This window comes from Otolemur garnettii, unplaced genomic scaffold (genome assembly GCF_000181295.1).
Source record: "Otolemur garnettii isolate 467f Iridium unplaced genomic scaffold, OtoGar3 scaffold00003, whole genome shotgun sequence".
In the NCBI taxonomy this organism is placed as follows: domain Eukaryota; kingdom Metazoa; phylum Chordata; class Mammalia; order Primates; family Galagidae; genus Otolemur; species Otolemur garnettii.
The window spans coordinates 8,224,233-8,240,741 of NW_003852398.1; the positions used below are offsets into that span (position 1 = coordinate 8,224,233).

The 16,509-nt window shown below is 46.5% G+C and overlaps 1 protein-coding gene across 2 annotated transcripts in view; it reads left to right on the forward strand.

The window, feature by feature from the left end:
• The window catches only part of SLIT3 (slit guidance ligand 3), a 620,424-nt gene that overhangs the window by 485,543 nt on the left and 118,372 nt on the right, over positions 1-16,509 (forward strand). For both annotated transcript variants that reach the window (XM_003781960.2, XM_012807261.2), the window contains exons 9-10: positions 798-939; positions 10,787-10,858. In XM_003781960.2, the coding sequence (XP_003782008.1) occupies positions 798-939; positions 10,787-10,858 (214 nt within the window). The remainder of the gene's footprint in view (positions 1-797; positions 940-10,786; positions 10,859-16,509) is intronic.

Genomic DNA, 16,509 nt, shown 5'->3' on the forward strand with positions numbered 1-16,509 from the left:
GTTACTATGTTTATCTATATCCATATCTAATGGATATGTTTATCTATATCCATATCTAATGGATACGTCTGGTTAAGTTACTATGTTTATCTATAACCTTCTTGAGTAGCATTTGCTTGGGTTTCTATCACTTTGCTTTAAATTCACAGTGGTTCTTACTTCAACCAAAATCAAGAACGGATTCCAGAAATACCTAGTAACGCATTTGCCTTTCTTTCCTAATAAGTTTTCTTTACGTGTTCCTTGGACAGAAAAGTCATTCGAAAATGCCTTGAGTGTCACCACAGATGGTCGTATTGACACTTTGACAACTCAGTGCCCCAGATGGGGAAATTCTGCCACCTTTCTTCCTCCCACCTGGTTTTGACCTCTCTAGTGGCTTCTAGGTACTAGAGAAAGTTCTAAACTGTGTGTACACTTAGCATCCAATTGCCAGGTAAAACCCCAAAACCCCATGGAGCCCCTGAGAAAGTGGTCCTCGTGCGTGCTTTTTTTTATCATGTTTTCAAATGGGATTGACTGCAAAGGCTCCTCTTTGGCTGAAAGGCTAGAACGATGAGATAACAGAGCAGGTGGAACAGTCCAGGGTCGGGGGAGTCAGGTCAGATTCTCTCCTCTTTGCTGAACATTTAGCCAGTGGGACCTGTGTCTCCCAGGTGAGGGGAGATGTCACTCGGTGATAATTTTTCAGGTAGCTTACCACGTCATGCTGCACCCTTTGGACACTAGTTAAGGGCACAGAAGCCTGATAGCTCCTGACATTGACATGAGTTGACCACTGTGTCCTGGCCCCACAGGCCCCCACTCGGACCCCCCGTCCTGCAACGCCAACTCCATCTCCTGCCCTTCACCCTGCACTTGCAGCAACAACATCGTGGACTGTCGCGGGAAGGGCTTGACAGAAATCCCCGCCAACTTGCCAGAGGGCATTGTGGAAATGTAAGTACCACCCCTTCCTCCATGGTCAGTTCTCCTCTCGGTCCCAGCTGATCCCCTGCTAGACTGTCAGCCTGTGATCAGTTGTGTATTGGTGCTAACCATTAAAAACACTAGGAATCTCTTTGGAATCCTTCCAACTTACCCAGCTATGATAGCTCAGAAGTCAGGAGCATAGACTTGAGAACAAAGTCTGCAAGCTACAGCCCATGGATGAAATACACCCACCACCTACTTTTGCAAATACAATTTTATTGGAACACCTCCACCCCTACTGTGTCCTGTCTGTGGCTGTTCTCATGTGGCAGCATTGAGTAGATGCAGCAGAGGACTGTATGACCCAGAAGGCCTAAAATATGTTCTGTCTGGCCCTTTGCAGTAAGTTTGCCAATCCCTGCCCTAGAGCCACACCGATTATACTCTGGCTCTACCATCTTCCAGCTGTGTGACCTCAGGGGAAATAATTTCTCTTTCATCTTTAGCTTTCTCACCTATACTAATGTGATGATTATAGCATTACACCTCAATGGGTCATCATGAAAACTAAATGAAATACTGTACGTGAAGCGCTTAATGCAGTCCTCAGCACATGGGCGAGTGCTCTCTGGAATAGCGATGATGGTGGTGGTAAGTAACCAAATGATGAGTCCATTTCATAGTTACCACCATCTGAGAACAGGACTGATCTCTGAATCATTTCAAAGCTGGCTTTTGTCCTTTTAACTAGAGCTTTAGGTAAAGAGATAAAATTGTGCATGCCTATGTGTGTGTACAGATGTCTAAACTTTTAGTAACATTTGTTTGTTCGTGTAGCTCAGTCTTTTCCGCTCTCCTCTCCGGCCCCATACATTAGAAAATGGCCAGTGTCTCATTCTGGAATGAGTAGAGGGGTCAGTCAACACTGACCTCAAGAGCACTCTTTAAATTGCAGCAATTGTTTTCATTTTCTCTCTTCGTCTTTAGATGGCTTCATTAAAAACATCATTATACATACATGGAACTCTACCAATAGATAACCCACTGACTCCTTTATTCATTTGTGTATTCATTCAGCAAATACCTATTGTGAACCCTCTGTGTCATTCTGTGCTTGGAAAGACAGCAGTGAACAATATAGACAAATTTCTGCCTTTATGATACTTGCATTTCAGAAGTGGGGAGAATAAATAATAAGCAAAGTAAATTAGAGCATATATTAGAAGGTGGTGGGTTCCATGGAGAAAAAGGACGCAAAGGAAGGACTTGAAGTAAGAGAAGAAACAATTGGCTATGTGGAGGAAAAGTATTATAGGGATGGGACTGGCATGTGCAAAGGCCCTGAGGCAGGAGTGTGCCTGTGAACCAGAGGCCAGTAGAGTGGAGTAAACCAATGGGACCATAGCAGGGGGTGAGGTTGGGGAGGGTAACAAGGAGCCAGATCCTGGGGTACTGTAAGGACTTCTGTTGCATTGACTGAGATGGGAGGAAGCGTATGACTTACCCCATAGAGTCTTACTTTCTTCCTTCATCTACTTGGCCAGCTTTTCTCTGATTCCCTTTAAAGCTCTCTTCCTAAGCCCCAATGGACACATCCCCGCCCCATGCCATTCCTGGAGGCAGAAGCTGGGCAAGACGACTCCTGTCTGGCTGCCTTCCATGCCCTCGGTGGCCTTCATCCAGCTGTGCTCACAGTCCTCAGTTGTCTTTCCCACAAGCACCAACAGCTCATCCCCCTGGTGTCCTACTGTGAGTCTCCTCAGTTCCCTTGGTCCCTCGCTCTAATTTTGCAGAGGTGTCTCTGTGAGATCCACTTAGACTGCACCCGCCTTCTGCTCCTCCCCAGCCTCTCTCCCTCCTTCCGGTTTTCCTCTTCCCCTTCTGCACTGTCTCCCTCCATCATTTCCTCCCTCCCTCCCTGCGTTTCGCCCTCTCCCTTGCCCTGCCCACAGTCTTCCCACCTCACTTCCCTCCCATCCCTCTCTCTACCCAGCTAACCCTCTGCTTCCTTTGTAGGCAGGTTGGATTTGGCCCTCCCACCATGGATGTCCTAGATAGACTTCCTGCCAGCCCCCACCTCGTTTCATATTCCCGTAGATCCTTGCTTTCTTTTTCGGCCCCACCTTGTTCCTTTCCCCTTCCATCTGCCAGGTTTTATCTTTTCTCTTTGGCAGCTGCAGACCTTCCTTGGCCGGGTTCCAAACCACAGTCTGATGAAAAGAGGCCAGTCCTGGTAGCCACACTATAGCCTGTGACCCCCACCCCAGCTCTGATTTGGGGGGACCAGACCTGCCTCCTCTGCTCCTGCTTCACATCTTTATTCCCCTGTCTTAGACCTCTAAAGTACAGAGCTCAGCCTTCTGGGCTGAAGGAACTTCAGATATTCACTTTTTAAAAAATTTCAGATTAACGTGAGGATACAAATAACCAGGTCACAATATTTGAATTTGTTAGGTGGAATCCCTCTTGTAGCTATGTCTTGTACCCAAAAGGCGTGTGACGTACCCCTACATTGTGCCCGTTAGTGGGAATACCCCAAACCCTCCCTCCTCTCTTTCCTCCCTCCCTTCTTCATTCTCCCCCCAGCGTGAATTGAAATGAGTTTTTCTCCTCAATGGGCATGAATTAGATCATCTGCTGGCTTCATATTAGTATTGAGTTTACATTCTTTTGATACTTTATTTAAAAGAATGTGTTTCACCTCCATCCAGCTTAATACAAAAGATGTAAAGTCTCCATCTTTTTATGGCTGAATAGTATTCCATGGTATACATATACAACAGTTTGTTAATCCACCTGGACATTTTATTTTAAAAGCAACATTGACAAACTAGAATGTAACTGTCAAACAGCTGTCTGTGATTATTAGAGTTTTTCCTGATGGGAGGTAAACCAAGAAAAATGTGATGTTTTTCCATTGAGCAAAAATATTCAACTTAAAGGAATGTCCTTAATTTTATGAGATGACAGCCACTGAAGGCAGGTATGTCTGTGTATGTGTCATGCGTAATTATATATATAACTGTTACATGATTATAAATGTATGTGTATTATATAAATAACACATACATGTGGATTGCTATAATTTGCAAAATAAAAGGTTTATAACTACCTAGCCTGTGAAATGCAAATGTTTGGGAATGACCTTCCTAGCTAGAATGTTTTCAGAATAAGCAGCCACAAACAACAGCTAGGTGGCTAAAAGTATAGACTATGGATTCAGGCAGACCCTCAATCTAGCTCTGGCCCTGCCTTATAGCCATTGGCAAATATGTTTTCTGAGCTTTGGTTTCCTCAACTGAAAAATACAGAGGATACTGGTACCTTCTAATGATTCTTAGGAAAGTTGGATGAATGTATGCAGGAAAATGCTTAGCTTTGTGTCTGGCACATATGATATATTGGGTTAGCAAAGACTGGTTTTTTCTGTTTGTTTTGTTTTTATTGGTTCATTGGTTTTTGTTGTTTTTTGTGTGTTTGTTTTTGAGGCTTGGTAGAGTGCCACAGCATCATAGGTAACAGCAACCTCAAACTCCTGGGCTCAATCAATCCTCTTGCCTCAGTCTCCCAAGCAGCTGAGACTATAGGCACCTGCCACAACACCCAGCTATTTTTTTTTTAACACCTGAGCTCATGTAGTCCACCCACCTTGGCCTCCCAGAATGTGCTAGGATTACAGGTGTGAGCCACTGCACCCCACCAAGACTATGATTATTTTATAATGATTATGACTACTGCTATTACCACCACTTTTATTAGGGATAGTGACTGGATTAGAAACCAAATCCTGGGAACTGGAAGTATTTACACAAAAGATTCTTCTCAAAAGATAGGTTAGTTCTTGGAAGGGTGATGATTGAGAGATGCTGTTCCGTAACAAGCTAGCCACTACATAGTTCACTGTGACTTGAACCTAGGCATAGCTCATCTTCATGCAAATGTATTCAGACATGGAAATAAGACTGCCCTGCTTATTGGGCACCCACAGTCTACCAGATGGATGGCTCAGGACTTCTCTTACTGTGTTTGCCTCATTCTCCTCTGTGATGAAATGAAGCTGAGAAATTAAAGCAGATGAGATGAGCCTCTGTGGTTAGGGAGGGTAGTCTGAGAGGTGACATGCAAGAGAGAACTTGGGGACAAAGCAGAACCTGCTTGTTCCAAAGAGCAGCAAAGCCTGTGCTTGAGATCCAGTGGGTTGGCCTAAAAGTCTTTAAAACTGCTAAAATGCATCTTCTTCATGGGGAGAGAGGTTGCAACTGGGTGGAAAGTGAGAAAAAAGGGAGCAGAGAGTCGAAACGGCAGGATGAGTAGGAAGTGTCTGATTTGTCATCCCAGAGTCATTTACGTGTGACTTTTTAATATTAAGAATTCTGCTGCTTGTCCATGGCCACTATCTAATCCAAGTCTGCACTTCCTCTTAGGAATGCTTGGCATATTAGGCTCTCCACTCCCTCTTCCCAATCCTCAGCCACTAATGGTTCTCTTAAACTGCCTTAACCTTAGGAAGTTTCCTGGACTCCCCACCTTTGGGGTGTGGGAGGAGGATGGGGAAGCCTGTGTCTCACGCAGAGCAATCTAGCAGGCTCTCTTAGCTTTCAAGCCAAAACAGCTCAGAGGAGTGTGTGCTGGTCTCCGGGAACACCAGAGCCAGTTCCTCTAAAAATAGCTTTCTTCCAGAGAACCCACAGTGAGATGATTCACTGCAGATTTTCTTCGAAACTGAGCTCCTTCCAATGGCCTAGTTCACCCTGCGTCGTGTCAGAGCTCTGAACCAGCTCTAGCCTCCAGAAGGGAAGGATTGGGGGAAGAGCCAGAGCCCACATGTTCTCTGTTCTGTGGTCTTCAGATATGTTTTGGGATCCTCATATACTCTAGAGGGGCCAATCTGTACTCCCCTCTTTGCATGGTGGGGGTCGTCATACCCACCTAGAGGTCTCCCATGAAGATTAAATAACAAAGTTAGCACAATGTTCGGAAGCCACTAAAAAGACTATAAAAAGTCCAAACAGATACCCATACGTTTATACATATGTCCCAGGACAGAATGATTTAGTCTCAGCTTCCCACACTAGTCTTTATCTGTTTCTTTCTAAGATGAAAAAAATTCCTCTGTAGGCATCTGGGCACATGCATGGAATAAGAAGAGCAAATCTGGCTCTGCGTCTGCACTTCTGCTGTCTGCAGGCAGCGCCAGGCATTCTGCAGACAGCAGGGTAGGAACGGCTGGTGTGCGATATGCCCACATTCCTCATCTCCGCTGTGAACCCAGCAGAAGCACTCAGTGGGAGAGTCTCGGACTCGCTGCCTTCCTCAAGAAGCACAAGCAGCAATAGTTAAGAAGAGGGGGGCAGAAAGGGGCTGCCCCGGAGGTGGGTCCAGAGTAGAACCCTGAGAGGAAACTGCCCCTTCAGCCCTATTCGAGGCAGCAGGAGCTGAACCTTTGGGCTCTGGTTTGTCATCTAGTGTCCAACCAAATGACCCAGGATGACTCGGAGGAAGAACAAACATGGAATGTCCTTCCTTTAGCATGATGTGGACATCCTACCAAGGTCTCAAGCCAAAGGAAGACGAAGAGAGGAGGGAAAGGGGTATGAAACCACAGAGGTGGCTTCTGGGGAGCAATAGGATAGCCGAGTTGCTGGGAACACAGTGCTTGAATCAGACCAGCCTGAGTTCAAGTCTAGGCTCTGCCATTCACTACCTGCCTCACTTGAGGCAAATTGACCTCTCATACCACAATTTCTTCACCTGTAAAATGGGTATATGAATACTGCTGACTTCATAGTCCTGTTGGAAGGAACAATATGAGCCAGTGTGAGAAGTGCACAGTGCCTGGCATATTAAAAGCCCTCAATAAATCGTAGATGCCCATCATTTCATTTCATCACCACAGCTCCAGACCCCCCTGACCAGTTGACTTGCAGACATGCCCTTGCACTGGCTGGCACCCACCAGTCTCTCTGACATCATGACAACTTATGTATTGCTGGAAATATATTGTGTGCAGTAGCATGTTTGCAAATGCCAGATCATTAAGGAAGCACACGAGGAACTAGGGCAAATCAATACAGAGCTCAAATGGCTGAGATCCCCATCAGATGTTCCCATTGTTTTTGCTGGTGCAGGAAGATGCTCAGATGTTTGATTTGTATGTTTGTTTTCAAGCTAGTTCTATTAAATCAGTTAGCAGCCTGAAGAATGTTTGCCAGACAAAGAAAGGCACGTGCCAGTTGAGGGAGACCTGAAGCAGCTGTTGGCTTCAGACACGTCCCTAACTGTGACAGTTTTTGCAGATGTGAATGCTGCTTTTCTTTCTTTCCATGGGAGTTTTTGCACTGGGGGTCTGAATCTTTGCATCCTTTTTCCAGGCTAAAAGATGAGGCTCTGTGTAAAGCCGACCAGGGGTACTTCCTGCACAGAGACTGTGCATACACAGGCACACTGTGTGCACACTCCAGCCTTGCTTCCTGGGCAGACTGGGCAGAGGGGCCCTTTTCCCAGCAGATGAGCTAGCCATGACTAACAGAACAGAGATGCTTCAGATCCAAATGGTATTCAGCAAAGCTCAGTGGGTGAGAGTGGGGGCCTTGGAATCAGAAGAACTTGGGTTCAATTGCCAGCTCTAGCTCTCCCCGACTTTGTAAATTTAGACAAGTGACTTAACCTCTCTGAGCCTCAAATGTCTCAAGTAGGAGTGGTAATAATTAATGAGATCAGCTCCGTAGAGATGTAACTATTAAGTCAGATGAACCATGTAAAACTCTAAGCCCAGTGTCTGACATCTGAACACCTGATCCATCTTAGCTCTTGTGGTCATGGTGATGGTGGTGATGGTGGTGGTGATGGTGGTGGTGGTAGTGATGGTGATGGTGGTGGTGATGGTGATGGTGGTAGTGATGGTGGTGATGGTGGTAGTGATGGTGGTGGTGGTGGTGGTGATGGTGGTAGTGATGGTGGTGGTGGTAATGAAGCTACACTGTTCACAACTGCACCCCCCTACCCCACCTCAAACAAATCCCTTTTGTCTCATGGGGCAAGGTTAACCCCCACTGTGTCATGGACTTTGCTCTCCGTGAGGGGCTAGGTATTTAGCCAAGACGCCAAGCAGCACAAGAAGCTGAGACTGCAGGCAAAAACTGAAGCCCAAGTGAGCAGGTCTGAGGAGCACAGGCTTAGAGCAAAGTGTCTGCCAGGGCTGTCAGGCTAAGCCTGGGATTCTTTGTTCTTTGTTCAAAAACCACACCTCTGCACTTGACTGGCATATTTTATGTGCAGTCACATCTTTATTTCATTTTCCCTTAACTCCTGCATCTTTTCATATAAGTACCTCCTTCCACAGAGGCTGCATGGTGTCTCAGAGTGAGCTCTGTGGTCTTAATCCCTTAAACCATTTTGTGAGCCTCAGTCTTTCCATTTTCAGATACATATACAGCAGCAGTGTATGCAAGAGATAGAGAGATGCTGGGGCTCTTGATCCCTCTAGATCAGCGGTTCTCAACCTGTGGGTCGCAACCCCTTTGTAACACTGCAAATACATCCTACATATCAGATATTTACATTACAATTCATAACAGTAGCAAAATTATAGTTATGAAGTAGCAACAAAAATAATTTTATAGTTGGGGGTCAGCACAACATGAGGAACTGTATTAAAGGGGCGCAGCGTTAGGAGGCATCAGGAAGGTTGAGAACCACTGGTCTAGATTTTCCTATTCTCATCTCCAAAGTGGGACCCACACAGTTCACCTGTAAGTGTAAGGATGGGAAGGCATAAGTAAATTAGACCCCATGAACCATATCTCTTCGTGTTTGTTATGGTAGCAATGGACTTTGGTTCTGTGATGAGCTAACATGGGCTGGTCTCTGTCACCAGACTAAACTCCTTAGAGCCAGAGTCACATCCTGTTCATTGATTCACTCTTCCCTCAGTTCTTGTACCCATCACTACCATGGGGGCTAATAGACCAGAGCGCTGGTAGGCCTCACACCCAGAGCTGACCTGACCTGCACGGGCTCGTGGCCTGCAGCTGGGGAGTGGTGGATCCTCTTGCTGTTGTTACAGCCAGTGGCTCTCTCCAGAAGCATCTGGCTGCCGGAATCCCTTGCCAGAGGGGCAGGTGGATCACAGGATTCTGGGAGGGCAGGTGCCACCTGACCAGCAGCCCCAGGGATCTCTTGGCTGAGAAATCCCTGCTGGACTCTGCTCAGCTGAAAAATGAGATTGTCCTTGGAACTTCCCAGTAAAGACAGGCAGCCTCAGGTCTGCTGTCTCTGTGGGTGGCTGTGTCCAGTAGCCCGTGTTCCCTGAGTCCCCCTGGCAAGCTTTTGTGGCTGGCCACTAGCCAGCCAGCCAGGGCCTCTGTCCAGCCTGCCTGTGACTATGTTCCCAGTAATGCACACTCCCCGCCCCCCTCCAGCAGGGCACAAAGGCATTGTTAATAGACCATGGCAGTCTCATTTGTAGACTCTATTCATCTGGCAGCCAAGATTGTATCCATGCTGGTACTCCCTCTCCCTTCTCACCCGCCCTTCCCCTCCCCACTCCCCCTTCCTTTTGCCTGGAGAGTGATTTGTCTGTGTTATGGGTCGGCCTGACAAACCCTTCCACATTAGCAGCTGAGATGTTGTTTGAAATGGGAAAATTGCTGGCAAACTGCTCCATTAGCGGTTCCAGTAACAAATACTCAGTTCCCCCAATGAAGATGAGATCGCAGAGGCACAAATTAATACGACTGTCTCCCCTACTCTGCAGCAGGGATTACTCTTCAAGATGAATGAGTTCAATCTGACCAGAAACACACACCCACTGGATGAGGCCTCGTTCCCTGCCCCCACCCCAGCCCACCCCTGCGTCCCCTCCTCACACACCTTTCTTGGTGTCTTCCCAGCAGAGGGTTTGGGGAGCAGATGAGGAGGTGATGAAAAGATCTGCACCTTAGAGAGAAGGGAGATGGATGAGGATGAGAAGCTGAGTCCTCAGCCCGGGCCAGGCCGCCATTCATCACCTCTAATAGAGGGCCCCGCCTTCCCCTCATGCCTGTTCCCATCACACCTGTTCCTGCTGATGAGAAGTTATTTGAGAGATGAAAGAATAAAGAATGGGCATGCTCACTCACTCCCCACAGTCCCTTCTCTTCCAAGGAAGTTCCAGGTTCTGGGCCTGCTGCGTCTCTTGTTCTTTGCAGAGTTAATAGGAGAGGAAGCGTTTCAGGAAAGTCCATACGAGGTTAAAGCCACAGAGTCCAGCTGCAACCCAGAGGAGTGGTCCAGTCTGGGGTCCTGCAGCCTCCATGATGTCAGGGAGCCAGTTTGATGAGTGTCAGGCTGGGGACCTAAAGACCTTAAGGCAGTTCCTCCACCATATTAACACAGCCCATTGAAAGCCCAGAAATGAAGCGAGCCATTGACATTTCAGCCCCATTAACAGGGCAGCTGGGTTTGTAACCGAATGTTGGCGTGGTTCCATGACAGACAAGCATTGCTGGCCCTTGGTCCATCTCTCTTTTAACCCTTCCTTTTCTTTATCCTTCTGACGTGTTTAGCACTCTGCTCAGTTACTTCCCACAGCTTCTTCTGAAGAAGACAGCTGCTTCCAAAGGCAGTTTACAGTAAGCAAGAATCACAACTCCTCAAGCAGACGCCATCTTTTCTAGCTTTCTCAAGGGGGGTTAGACCCTTGGATGAATGGGCCATATAGCAGGCCTGAGTTCTCTGGCCCTTCACATGCTCGTAGAGTCTCCCACAACCAGAATGCGTGTGCTTCGTATGAGAGAGACCACCTCGTCCTCAAGGCCAGAGAACACAGTAGCCCTTAGTGACCACTTGTTAGCAGATTAATTGTTAATTGTCCTTTCTCTGCTCTGTTTCTCAGACGCCTGGAACAGAACTCCATCAAATCCATCCCCGCAGGAGCCTTCACCCAGTACAAGAAGCTGAAGCGAATGTGAGTTTCCCCTGGGGAGAAATGAGCCCCACACGTTTTCACTGTGGGGAGTAATTTCCAATACATATAGTGGACAACCTGCCCAGATAGCAAACCACATCCATTCCTCCTGGGCAGTTCAGTTTCAAACCTGGAACACTCTCTTAAGATTGGGAGATAAGATTCAGAAGTATTGCATGCAGATTGTGAAACGTGTGGACTTCAGCGTGTAGAGATAAGAGCCTTTCCAACTGGAGCAAAGTAAAATTATCTGCATTGGAGGTAAAGATGAGTTGGCCTTAATATCCTATACCACCATTTTCATTGCCCCTCGGCTTTGGTGATTGGATGTAAAATAGGGTTTTAGGCAGAGAAGTGACAGTGGCCCCATAGCTGTCTACCCTTCTGTCACCAGCATCCCTACAACCACACATACATGTATGTAACACATATGTAGTGAATGTCTACAGAGCCAGGGATCTGTGGGTACAGCCGTGAACAGAAATGAAGTCTGTTCTCATGGAGCTTATGTTTGAGTGGCAGAACTGAAAAAATTAATAAATACCAGAAATTGACAAGTACAAAGAAGTAAAACCAAATAAAGGGGGGGCGGATCTAGTGTGATGGTGGGGTCATCTCTTCGGTGGGTTTGCCCTGAAGGCCTCTGCGTGCAGATGACATGAATGAAGGGAGGGAGTGAGCCCTGAGTGCTCAGGAAGATGGTCCCAGCAGTGGGGGAAGCACAGGGAGCCTGCATGGATGGTGTGTAGAGCAGCAGGGAAGGCTAGATCACGTGGGCCCTTAGACCATGGGGAGAACTTTCTGTTTTAAGTAAAATAAAAGGTTCAGACCTGGAGCACTCTCTTCAGAAATATGATGTGACCACAACCACTGCCTGCATCCCCACTACCACCGTAACCCATGCCGCTTCTGCTGTTACCCTCGTCAGTACCTGATGACGCCAACTCTGTTGCACCTTCTTGACCGGGGCAGCTTTGACGGCACTGTGGCATCATTGCCATCTCTCTGCCATCGTGACAATGTCATCATTCTTACCGATCATGCAATGACCTCAAGCACTGCTCTGTGAGTCACTCCAAACTGGGGACTCTAAAGACAGGCCAGTAGGCTCCAGATATAACCCAACCGTTGCCATCATAGATGTTAAAATTCAGGAGGGAAAGCTCTTTTCCTTTTTCAGGCTAAGAAATCATTCAGTCAAGCCCAGATGCTGTTTCATTCTACTGTTACTCTCTCTGTTCCACCCCCAATCACAGAGGAAAGAGAGGGCAGGTGGAATTACACATGGGCTCGTTCCTTCCGTGTGAGACTGATTCATTGGTTTCCCTCGAGTGGGAGGGCCTCTGTTAAAGAGGTTAAGTGTCTGCTGATTCCTTTTATGTTAAAAATAAACATCCCTGGGAAACAGTGGCATCAGTAAGCCTTACCCTCAGATCTTAGGAAGCCAACTTCCCATCTCTCCCTGGAAATCCAAATCAAACAAGATTTTCAGCTGGTGCAATTCCAGAAGTGGAGACCAACATAATGAGGCAGCTCTAAGCACGTACTTCTTCCCTCCCCTTGGCAGCATTCCTGCTGGAGGAGCTGTATAAATATAGGCCTTAATATTTAAAACCTTGGGCCATTAATCTCCTGGTGTCCCCGCTTCCCCAGCTCACTCTCCACACACCACCCCCCAATTCATTTTTAAAGCCCGGCTTGATTATGCAGCCAGATAGTAATTTCGGTGAAAAATGACAAGTTCAGTCACTGCCCCAACCTATATCTCTTGCATGATTTAAGTTACTGCTCTAATTTTTTGTGAAGTCCAGGTAATTTAGAGCTTGACTATGCTTTACTGTTCTTCCTCGGTCCTATTGGAGTTGCTGTCATTTGTGCATTCAAAATTCATAAGACCATCTCAGTCACGACCCGGAAAGGGAATTTAATTTTTGATCACTTCTGATGCTACTGATATTTATTATGATGCCCACTTTTTTTTCCCCAAAGGGGATGGCAATAGAGAAAAGGACCCATTTAGAAATTTTCAACTAACAGAAACTTCAGAAATCTAGACTACAATGCAATCGCTTGGGAAAAGTAGAATGAATTTCATTCTGTGAGAATGAATTTCAAAGCCCTGAGTGTGAATTTCTCCTCTGTGTACATGATCAGTTTATCCCTAATAGCTAATAGGAGGCCATTTCCTCCTTAACCATGACTGAACCACACCCTCCTCTTAGCTCTTAAAAAAGAACAAGAATTCTCTCTGAATGAATGACTTCATCCCTACCTATACTTAATGGTCATCTTAGTATTAAAAAACATTCCCAGGCAAAACTGGTAAAAGTTGAATATCCTTTATCCAAAATCCTTGGGACCAGAAGTATTTCAGATTTTGGATTTTTTTCCAGATTTTGGAATATTTGCATATACATAATGAGATATCTTGGGGATGGGATCCACATCTAAACAAAAATTCACTTATGTTTCAAATACACCTTATACACACAGCCTGAAGGTACTTTCATACAATACGTGAAATAATGTTGTGTGTGAAATAAAGTTTGCGTTTTGACTTTGACCTAACACATAAAGTCAGGTTTTTCTACTGAGGTGGAATTTTCTACTGGTGATGTCATGTCAGCACTCAAAAATGTCCAGTTTTGTAGCATTTTGGATTAATGATGGTAAACCTGTATCACGGTAGAGAAGCCCTTTGCAGGGAGTGTGAAGGCGCGGGAGATAACTTTTTGCTTTTACAGGCTGATTAACCGGTAGCCCTGACACTTGAGAGCCAAGCCTGTGTTTGGCCAGGTGTGCAGGGAGTGCCTTCATTCATGTGCTCTTAGGCAGAGCACTTTTCCATGGGCTCCAGGACTTCCTAGTGTCTCACGCTTATATTAAATGCCTGTTGCAGGCATTTAAATGTGCCACCTCTGTTCCGAACAGTCTAGCAAGGCTTTTCTTGGTCATCCAGTTCATAACCCCTGGAGGACTAAGGCAGGTCTAGATTGACCAGATTCTAAAACATCCTGGCCTAAAGTACGACCCAGGAGCCATCTATATGGGAATCATCTAGAGATTTGTAAAATATGCATATTTTAGCCCCCATCCCAACCCCACCCCTGCCAACCAAATAGGACTCACTTGTAGAGGCATTTTAATTAACATTCTCATGATCAGGTTTGAGAACTAGCGGTCAAGAGGGACACCAAAGCCCAGACTCAGTTGTGAGACCAGCCCACTGTGGGTGGGGAGGGGGCCAAGCATGGAGGTCAGTGGGCAGCTGAAGCTGTCCCCAGTCTGCCTACCCACCAGTGCCACTTCTACATCCATAAAAGGGAAACAGCAGAAAGGACATGAGATGTCCTCTCTGCACCCAAACAGCTATGCCAGGCCACCTGTAGCTCCAAATGCTTCAGCTCTCAGAGCTGCTGTTTCCTTCCTACAGAATTGAGAATTAAGCCTAAGTGTTCTGAACGATCTCACTTGGATGTGAAATCTAAAAAAGTTGAACTCTCAGAGTAGAATGATGGGGGACTGGGGATGAGGATTAGGGAGCTACGTCAAAGGACACTGAATTTCAGTTAGACAGGAAGAATAAATTCAAGAGACCCATTGTACAATGTGGTGACTCTAGTTAATAACAATTATGTACTTGGAAATCGCTAAGAGACTAGATCTCAAGTGTTCCCACCACAACTGATAAGTATGTAAAGTAATACATATGGTAAATAGCTTGATTTAGCCATTCTGTAGTGAATACATAGCTCAAAACGGAGTGTTGTACACCATATATATATACACACACACACACATATACACACACACACATATACACACACACACGTATATACACGTATATACACATATACAGGTGGCCATAAAGTTCGTGAGCATTTTTAAATTGCACACTATTTTAAATTGTACCCAAACTTTATGGCCACCCTGTATATAATTTTTTTAAATGGAAAACAAAAGCAAAGTGACCACCAAGGTCAATTCCCCAGCTAAACTATCACTTTTCCACCATCTCCAAACCAGGAGGCATCTCACCTTGTTCCCTAGGGAGGAATGAGTCCAGAAGTCTACTTGTGGACTGAAAACCAGTTTGCCCACGTAAAGCTAAAGCAGAGAGCTTCCCCGCTGGCCCCAGAGCTTCCCCTGGCATGCTAGAGGTCTAAGCTCTTTGAAGGGACAACCTATAGTCAGAAGGGGGAGAGGGCTAAACAGGCTTTCTCAATAGTTTGGTCTGAACAGATCCTGAGTGCTTGCTGAAACTCCTTGCCTAGGCAGCCACTCTGAGGGCGAGCAAGATTAGGATAATCCAGGGGTATTTGCTTGTTAAGACCCTTACACAAAAATGGAGCGCTGCAGAAAAGCCCCACGTAAGCTGACGAGTTTGTGAGCACAATCTGCGGATTTGCTAGAGGCGATTTCACCAGCTAAAGGGATAAACTAGACAGCTGTGCCGAAGGAGCCTTAACCTGTGGAGTCCCTTTCAGCCAGCAGGCTTTGGAGACAGGGAAGGGAGGGAGCAGAGGCCTGGCAGAGGTTGCTGCAAGTGGTCCTTTTGAAGGATATTAAGCGGAAGGAAGGAAACAGTTGGAGGAGATTCCCACTGCACCTGCAGGGAGGCTGGGAGGCTGGAGTGTCTGGCCTCGCTGGAGGCAAGTGCTTAAGAATCTGCTTAGATGTGCTTTTTTCTCCATATTCTCTTGTCTCTTTTTCGTTGACCCTCCAAGACCCCAGCTCTCCCTCTTCAGCACAAAAGCAAAGACCCATTGATTTACTTTGTTAAAGAAAAAGAACAGGAGAGGTTTGTTGTCACAGGAAATTGAGTATCTTTCCTTCCAGTGACAGGAGCCCAGAGGCCATCCCTGCACTAATGACTCTGAGAGAAGGAATTCCCCCTCAGTGAAGGGCCATTAGTAAGAGCTGGTGGCCGGTCCTCAGAAGTCCCTAGAATGCTAGCAAATGGGCAGCCTCAGGGGCCCTGGGGAAGGAGCCAGGGTCAGAGATTTCTCTGCACCAACCAGGCTGGGGGAGTTAGCTGCCTTGCAGCCCAGCGTTCTAGAATTGTTCAAGCCCACAGCATCCTTCTCACTCTGATTATCCAAGTCCCCAGACATTATCACGCTCTGTGCTTGGTCCCCTCTGTGGAACTCCTGCCAGCCAGCAACAAGCCCATGTGTCAAAGGTGTCCCTTGAGAATCCCATGATGTGCCGACATCACACAGCCAAGAGGATGCACTAAACCAGACGGAGACTTAAGTCACTGCTCAAAACCTCCTCTCAGGTCACAGAGGAAAAGTCACTGGGGAGATGAAATGACTCAGGACATTCTGGGAGAAAAATAAGCATTTGCTGAGACAAGAGGCCAGAAGATGATGCTTAAAGGAACCCTGGGCTATAGTGGGTCAGGCAAGGCTGGTTCCTGTTCCATTTACACCGTTAATCGCTTGCTAATGAGACCTAAGGCCCTAATTACACGAGGCTCATTTTTTCACCTACAAAGTGAAGCCTCTCGTGTGCACAGCCCCATGTCCAAATCAAGATGCCGTGGGTGAGTATTCTTTGATGAACAAGACGAGTGATACAAATGCAGTGAACTTTATCAGGAGGCAGTTGAACTGAAGGGTCTTTACGCTCCTTCTCTTACACTATGA